The sequence below is a fragment of the Salvelinus sp. IW2-2015 genome, unplaced genomic scaffold (genome assembly GCF_002910315.2).
Source record: "Salvelinus sp. IW2-2015 unplaced genomic scaffold, ASM291031v2 Un_scaffold495, whole genome shotgun sequence".
NCBI classification, from domain to species: domain Eukaryota; kingdom Metazoa; phylum Chordata; class Actinopteri; order Salmoniformes; family Salmonidae; genus Salvelinus; species Salvelinus sp. IW2-2015.
In genome coordinates this window covers 391712-400833 of record NW_019942562.1, presented here as the reverse complement: position 1 = coordinate 400833, position 9122 = coordinate 391712, and the positions used below count along the sequence as shown (strand labels likewise).

Below are 9122 nucleotides of genomic sequence, written 5' to 3'. Positions count from 1 at the left end.
GCAGACACGTGTCACAATGTGTTTCCACCACTGGGTGGCAATATTTATCACAGGGAGTTGACGGTAGCCTATTTAGGGAAACAGCGATCTAGCTATTAAACAAATAAAACGTTTGTATAATGAAGGGTTCTTATTTTATGTTCACATGCATAGGCATATCATGCATGCGTTACATTATGACACTGTCATTTGTTATATGCACACACAATACAAATCCACAGTTAGTTTGGGGAAAATACTTTCCCCTAATGTACAGCAGGAGGTGCTGTACCCTCTATAGATTATTCGTTTCTTTTTCATATTAAATTCCGTAAATTCCCTCTGTCCATATTGCGAACACTTTCCCAAAGCTTCGGTCCTCTTGTTTACCTCAACCAACTTTAGCCTATCTCAACCCTCTAATAACTTGATGGGGAAATGGATATATCGGTGCATACAGGATATAACTGTCTTTGTTGTTATCAATGGGAGATGAAGATGTCTTGGTCAATTCGCAAATAGATGAAGGTTCAAGGCACAAGAGGAAATACCACAAAATATGGGCAAACTCCAATCAAAACATGGTAAAACTTGGTATTTAGATTATTTTCAGAGGCTACTGTAAATCTCTTAATAACCAAAATATAACAACAGTATTTTCTTTCTATCTTTTATGTTTCCATTCATGCATAATTTGGATAGCCTGTAAACGCAGAGAAAATCCTGAAGGTAAGAATCACTTATTCAGAAGTATGTCTCTCAAATATAAAATGTCATGCAGGGTATAGACTATTTCTTACTTTGTTTTGTAGGTGGTAGTTTTGCTGCCAATGTGCTCACCTGTCAGGGAGAGTGGGAACATACTGGTCTCCACACCCACACAATCAGATTTAAGCAGGTACAGTACATTATAATACAGCTGATATATTTTACACCTGAGTTGAGATATGATTAACATTTTGGCACTTTTGCAGATTTCAGAGAGAAGGAGAGAGGGGGTAGATACAGAGAGAGAGTGTCACAGAGAGAGAGAGCGCGAGAGAGAGTGAGAGAGTGTTAGAGATAGTAACATGCCTTTACCTCAGAAAGTCAGTTACCTCATCACAAATATCAATATCAACATCAATATCAAGTTGTCCTCTGTAGCTCCGTTGTGTAGCATCAGGATAGTGGGAAAAAGTGTGTGCACGCATGACTGTAAGACGCTTTGGATAAAAGTGTGGCTTTTTTTTGGCATAGAAAAGCCTGTAAATGGATAGCAACACAGACGTGTGTCATTAGAGTGGAGAGGCTTGAACTTAGATAATGATGCTAATGAGAAATAGAATGGTGGAGTTCTGTGACRGGGCAGATTAATGGACCAAGGCCTCCTAGAGTGGGAGGGGTAAGAACCCTAATGGACATGTAAAGGTGGTTCTTTTATAAGACAGAGGGAGGTCAACTGACCATTCTCAATATTGAGTACAGGATGTTGTTGTATTCATCAATCTGTATTCCAAAATCACAACCAAAGTATGTACCATCTAGGGTTGGTAAATTGGTAAACAACAAATAACATTGAGAATTACTGTCTTGTCAGTCTTGTTAACATCCATCAATTGAATAGAGGACTGATACTGTCAGTCACCACTTTGGGCTCATATTGTGTCCACACAGGTGTTCACACTGGGGTTCACACTGGGGTTCAGTCAGTCTCAGCCAGGTCTGCCCCAGCCCAGGATAATAAACTAGCCAGACACGCTCCCTCCCTCCCAGTCACAGCCAAGGCAAGGCAGCCACAGGATCATGGCTCACAGCCAAGCCAGGGACATGAAAGGTGTTTGGAAAGGGGCTTTTTTTCTCCCTGCTTCTTCCTTTGCTCTCTCTGTGAGAGGAGGCTGTCATGTCGGTGTGAAACGCATATGGCTGCCGTCCAGAACAGCGGGKTCTTTCAGTGCCGCCATACTGAACCTACACATCTGGTCCTGGTTTTCTGACTGCAACAGAGACAAGCTGTACTGAGAAAAAACAGTGAAGGGAACAAGGTATGGTAGGCGTAGTGTCTGGTGGTGGGTGGACGGCCCTCACATCACAGGCGGCTGGTGGCAGGTTAACTGGTGAGGACGGGCTCATAATAATAACTGGAACGGAATGAATGGTATCAAACACATCAAACACATGGGTTCCATGTGATTGATACCATTCCATTCACTCCATTACAGCCATTGTTATGAGTCATCCTCCCCTCAGCAGCCTCCTGTGCCTCAGATGTAGGCCTAATACTTAAGCGAGTTAATCAGGTTTGGAGAGCTGTAGGGCATGAGAGTCCAATACAACATCATCATGTAACATAGTGAGAGTCCATACAACATTATGTAACATAGTGAGAGTCCAATACAACATCATCATGTAACATAGTGAGGTCTATACAACATCATGTAACATGTGAGAGTCTATACAAACATCATCATGTAACATAGTGAGAGTCCAATACATCATGTAACATAGTGAGAGTCAATACAACATCATGTAACATAGTGAGAGTCCAATACAACATTATGTAACATAGTGAGAGTCCTATACAACATCATGTAACATAGTGAGAGTCCATACAACATCATGTAACATAGTGAGAGTCCAATACAACATCAGTAACATAGTGAGAGTCCTATACAACATCATGTAACATAGTGAGTGTCCTATACAAACTCATGTAACATAGTGAGAGTCTATACAACATCATATGTAACATAGTGAGAGTCCAATACAACATAATGTAACATAGTGAGAGTCCAATACAACATCTCATGTACATAGTGAGAGTCCAATACAACATCATGTAAATAGTGAGAGTCCTATACAACATCATGTAAACATAGTGAAGTCCTATACAACACTCATCATGTAACATAGTGAGAGTCCAATACAACATCATGTAACATAGTGAGAGTCCAATAAACATATGTAACTAGTGAAGTCCTATACAACATCATGTAACATAGTGAGAGTCCATACAACATATGTAACATAGTGAGAGTCCAATACAACATCATGTAACATAGTGAGAGTCCTATACAACATCATCATGTAACATAGTGAGAGTCCTATACAACATCATGTAACATAGTGAGGTCCAATAACAACATATGTAACATAGTGAGAGTCCTATACAACATCATCATGTAACATAGTGAGTGTCCTATACAACATTATGTAAAATAGTGAGTGTCCTATACAACATATGTAACATAGTGAGAGTCCTATACAACATCATGTAACATAGTGAGTGTCCTATACAACATCATGTAACATAGTGAGGTCCTATACAACATCATGTAACATAGTGAGGTCCTATACAACAATCATGTAACATAGTGAGAGTCCATACACACATATGTAACATAGTGAGAGTCAATACAACATCATGTAACATAGTGAGAGTCCAATACAACATCATGTAACATAGTGAGGTCCTATACAACATCATGTAACATAGTGAGTGTCCTATACAACATCATCATGTAACATAGTGAGAGTCAATACAACATTAGTAACATAGTGAGAGTCCAATACACATCATGTAAATAGTGAGAGTCCAATACAACATTCATGTAACATAGTGAGGTCCTAATACAACTATGTAACATAGTGAGGTCCATACAACATCATGTACATAGTGAGAGTCCTATACAACATCATCATGTAACATAGTGAGTAGTCCATACCACATCATGTACATAGTGAGGTCCTATACAACATATGTAACATAGTGAGGTCTCATACAACTACTGTAACATAGTGAGGTCCTATACAACATCATGTAACATAGTGAGTGTCGATACAACACATCATGTAACATAGTGGTGTCCATACAACATCTGTAACATAGTGAGGTCCTATACAACATTATGTAACATAGTGAGAGTCCATACAACATCATGTAACATAGTGAGAGTCCTATACAACATCATGTAACATAGTGAGTGTCCTAATACAACAATCATGTAACTTAGTGAGTGTCCTATACAACATCATGTAACATAGTGAGAGTCCAATACAAATATGTACATAGTGAGAGTCCAATCCATTGTAACATAGTGAGAGTCCAATACAAACATATGTAACATAGTGAGGTCCATACAACATCATGTAACATAGTGAGTGCCTATACAACATCATATGTCATACTGAGTGTCTATACAACATCATGTAAGCATAGTGAGAGTCCAATACAACATATGTAACATAGTGAGAGTCCAATACACATCATCATGTAACATAGTGAGAGTCAATACAACATTATACATAGTGAGTGTCCTATACAACATCATCATAAGTACATAGTGAGAGTCCTATACAACATCATCATGTAACATAGTGAGTGTCCATACAACATCATTGTAACATAGTGAGTGTCCTATACAACATCATCATGTACATAGTGAGTGTCCTATAACAAACAATCATCAGTAACATAGTGAGAGTCCAATACAACATTATTGTAACTAGTGAGAGTCCAATACACATCATCATGTAACATAGTGAGAGTCCATACAACATTATGTAACATAGTGAGAGTACATACAAACTCACATGTATAGTGAGAGTCCTATACAACATCATGATTAAACATAGTGAGAGTCCTATACAACTTATGTAACATAGTGAGTAGTCCATACAACATTATCATGTACATAGTGAGAGTCCATCAACATCTATGTAACATAGTGAGATCCATAAACATTCATGTAAATAGTGAGAGCCAATACAACATACATATATGTAAATATGTGAGTGTCATACAAACATCATGTAACATAGTGAGAGTCCATAAACACATCATGTAACATAGTGAGAGTCCAATACAAATATGTAACATAGTGGTGTCCTATACAATCATCATTGTAAATAGTGAGAGTCCAATACACATCATGTAAACATAGTGAGAGTCCTATACAACATCTATGTAACATAGTGAGAGTCCTATAACAACATCATGTAACATAGTGAGAGTCCATACAACATTATGTAACATAGTGAGTGTCCATACAACATTCATCATGTACATAGTGAGAGTCCATACAACATTACTTATGTACATAGTGGAGTCCTATACAACATCATGATAACATAGTGAGAGTCCCAATCATCATTTTGAACATAAGTGGTGTCCGATACAACATTAACTATAGTAGTAACATAGTGACTGTAGTCCATATACAACATTATGTAACATAGTGAGTGTCCTATACAACATCAATGTACATAGTGAGTGTCCTAATACAACATGTATGTACATGTTAGTGAGTGTCTCTACAACATCATGTAACATAGTGAAGAGTCCTATACAAATCATCAATTGGTAACATAGTGAGTGTATCCATACAACTATTCATGTACATAGTGAGTGTCCATACAACATTATGTAACATAGTGAGTTGAGTTCCAATTTTATACAACATCATCATGTGAAACATATTGTGAGAGTTCCAATACCAACATGAGTTTGTAACATGATGTGAGAGTCCATATACAACATCATCATGTTGTAATCATCAGTGAGTGAGAGTCCAATACAACATTATGTAACATAGTGAGGTCCTATACAAACATCTATCATGTAACATAGTGAGAGTCCTATACACATCATCATGTAACTAGTGAGGTGTCATACAACTTCATGTAACATAGGTGAGTGTCAATAGCAACATCATCATGTAGCATAGTGAGATCCATACAAACATCATGCTTAACATAGTGAGAGTTCGAATCACATATGTAACTAGTGAGTGTCCATACAACATTCATCATGACATAGTGAGAGTCCAATACAACATCTATGTAACATAGTGAGAGTCCAAATACAACATTATGTAACATAGTGAGAGTCCTATAAAACATCATCATGTAAACATAGTGAGAGTCCTATAACTCAACATCTATGTAACATAGTGAAGAGTCCATACAACAATCATCAGTAACATAGTGAGAGTCCTATATACAACATTAATGTAACATAGTGAGTCCATACATCATCATGTTAACAGTAGTGAGAGTCCATACAACATTATGTACATAGTGAGTATCCAATACACATCATGTAACATAGTGAGAGTCCAATACAATCTATCTATGTAACATAAGTGAGTAGTCCCATACAACATATGTAACATTGGAGTGTCCGATACAAATCATCATGTAACATAGTGAGAGTCCAATACAACATTATGTACATAGTGACAGTCCGTAACACATATGTAACATAGTGAGAGGTCCATATCCAACATCATGGTAACATATTGTGATGGATGTCCTATACAAACAGTAACATTGGTTGAAATGAGTGAGGTCCATATACAACATCATGTACATATAGTGAGAGAGTCCAAACAACATTATGTAAACATAGTGAGAGTTCCTATACAACATCTATGTAACATAGTGAGGTCCTATACAACATTTGTAACATAGTGAGAGTCCTATACAACACTCATGTAACATAGTGAGAGTCACAATACAACATCTATGTAACATAGTGAGTGTCCATACAACATCATCATGTAACATAGTGAGAGTCCCAATACATACATTATGTAACATAGTGAGGTCCGATACAACATCATCATGTAACATAGTGAGAGTCCAATACAACATCATGACATAGTGAGATGTCCATACAACATCATCATGTAGCATAGTGAGAGTCCAATACAACATCATGTAACATAGTGAGAGTCCTATACAAAACATGCCATAACTTTTATTTAACTGTGTGACCCCTCACTGTCTCACTCACATATTTTTGATGTATTCTTTTCACTCTCGTAATCATCTCTCAACACTTGGAAAGACCCATTGGAGCCATGCTGAATGCCAGCTGCAGGGACATTTTTAACTCATTGTGGTGGTGAGGAGGTGTTAATGAAGTGTTGGTCTATGTTGCTGCCTCTCTGGAGCCTGTAATTAGGAAAGAGAGGCAGAGTCTGCCAGGTTCCTGTAATGAGACCAACATCTGCAATGTCTTTTTAATGGCAAATCAGTTGTTTCTGTGATTCTGTTTTCCAGCCCCACCATTAACTGCTCCATGACACCATTGCTTATGTAACTGTCAGCAGGGGCCTACAGTTTGTAGTGAACTATCAGTTCTTTTCCTGGGCACTTCATATGTGTGGCTGGCTGTCTGAGCTTATCTTCATGATTTGTCCTCTTTTCAGTAAGGAAGCTTGATTCTAATGTCAATTATAAGGTCACATTAAACTGCAACGTCCCGGTTGTGTTGCAGCAGAATCTAATAGCGAACTGTCTATCCTTGATTGTAGAGTGAGATATTTCACTATTTCGTTTCACCGATGTTTCGGCTGTGATGCCTCCATCTGTGTGTCCAGGGCGTGCATGAGCGCGCGCGCGTGTGTGCGTGCATGCGTGTCYTGTATAGAGTGTGTGCTGCGGGCACTGGTTCTAGACTTTCCTCTCTTCAGAAAGAGTAACATTTACCATGCATGAATTGAAAATAAACAGCAGCCATGTTTTGGAGTGAGGCCCTACTGCCTTTACTGTAAGGTGTCTGATCTCAGCAGCTACTGATTGTGATGTGTTCTTCCATTCTGTACTGGTTCTATACCGTTTTCAAAAGTCATGTCATACAATGTTTGCAGAAAGACCTATAGGATGTGTCATCCTTATTTCAAACAGGATTTTAAACAATTTCAGACTCACCTCAATATTGACATACTGTATCTGTCCAATTACAGTAACTCAGGCTGGAGTGCTGAAAACATCACCTGATGGATTAACAAAGGCACATTTGACTATCAAATCTGTTTGTCCAAATCAGGTCTGGATCATGTACAGATATGGGAGCCAGAGATTAGAATGTACAAACACTAACAAAGTTAGAGGAGAAACCAACCATATCGGGTAGCAGTTTACATCACAGTATGTCTAGTGTGTATGGATTTGTAACTGCAGTGTTGAAGAACTCGACCAGTCATTCTGTTGTGTTTGAAGAGGCCCACTGGTCACACACTGGTTGAATCAACGTTGTTTCCATGTCATTTCAATGAGATTAAGTTGAACCAACATGGAATAGATGTAACGTTCGTTCTCCTCCTCGTCTGAGGAGGAGCAAGGATCGGACCAAAATGCAGCGTGGGTTGAATACATAATCCGTTTAATAAAGAAAGACGAACACGAAGCACACTTGAACAACTACAAAATAACAAACGACGTAAACAGACCTGAACATGAGAACTTACAGACAACGAAGAACGCACGAACAGCAACAAACGAAACAGTCCCGTGTGGCACAAACACTGACACAGGAACAATCACCCACAAACAAACGGTGTGAACAGCCTACCTTAATATGGTTCTCAATCAGAGGAAACGTAAACACAGAGAGAGATTAATGCTTTGCTTTCCGCTGAAGGCCACAGACGCAGATTTGGCGAGTTGGAGGGCCCGATTGTTAGCTAAGCTAGCTAAAGTTCTGGAGTTAGAGAGGCATCTTTTCTTCCTGTGAAATTAAGCTCTATCGTTTCAGCAGCCAAACCACCATACAGGCCTGACTGCACAGAATTTCCTCACCCAGACTACAGCTCAACATCCAAATCCTCCCTACTGTTCCCTGCCTCCAGAAATCTCCTCCACATCTGGTTTCTCGTGAGCAAGGCGCAAGGCCTCTGAAATGAGGCACTTCTTAATGGCTTATTACTGTGCCTGAGCTGGATATCAACCCTTAACCCTTTACATTTTTTGTTATATCAACTTCTAGATACTTGTATATAACTGATATACCAACTTTCAGTATTTATCTTCCTATTTTTTTATAGAGAAGCCGATTTCACATAATACTCCTGCCGATGAAGCAAAGCCATCACTTCGCCCATGGCAGCCCCACCGCCATACGATCAACCACATTCAGGTATTTTAACTAGGTAAGGAATGAGTCACTTGCTTAACAGGAAGATATCCACACTATCGTATGTTGACAGGAAGAGAGTTTGTTCAAACAAAGCCCCTGCACTGTTCCTTCCCAGGGCTCTGGGTTTGACTCTAACTAATGGGAAGTCTAACTAATCGTGAGTGAGAGAGAGGGGCTTACGGGACAGGATTGCCAAAAAGATTCGGTGACACCGCAGTTCATCTGGGGTAAGGTGTTTACG

At 38.9% G+C, this 9122-nt stretch overlaps 1 protein-coding gene across 1 annotated transcript in view; it reads left to right on the top strand.

The window, feature by feature from the left end:
• Positions 1-328: 328 nt before the first annotated feature.
• LOC112068387 (protein naked cuticle homolog 2-like) overlaps positions 329-9122 on the top strand; it is a 21514-nt gene continuing 12720 nt past the window's right edge. The window contains exons 1-3 of the mRNA XM_070438127.1: positions 329-563; positions 682-708; positions 792-877. Of these exons, the coding sequence (XP_070294228.1) occupies positions 539-563; positions 682-708; positions 792-877 (138 nt within the window). The 5' untranslated portion in view covers positions 329-538. The remainder of the gene's footprint in view (positions 564-681; positions 709-791; positions 878-9122) is intronic.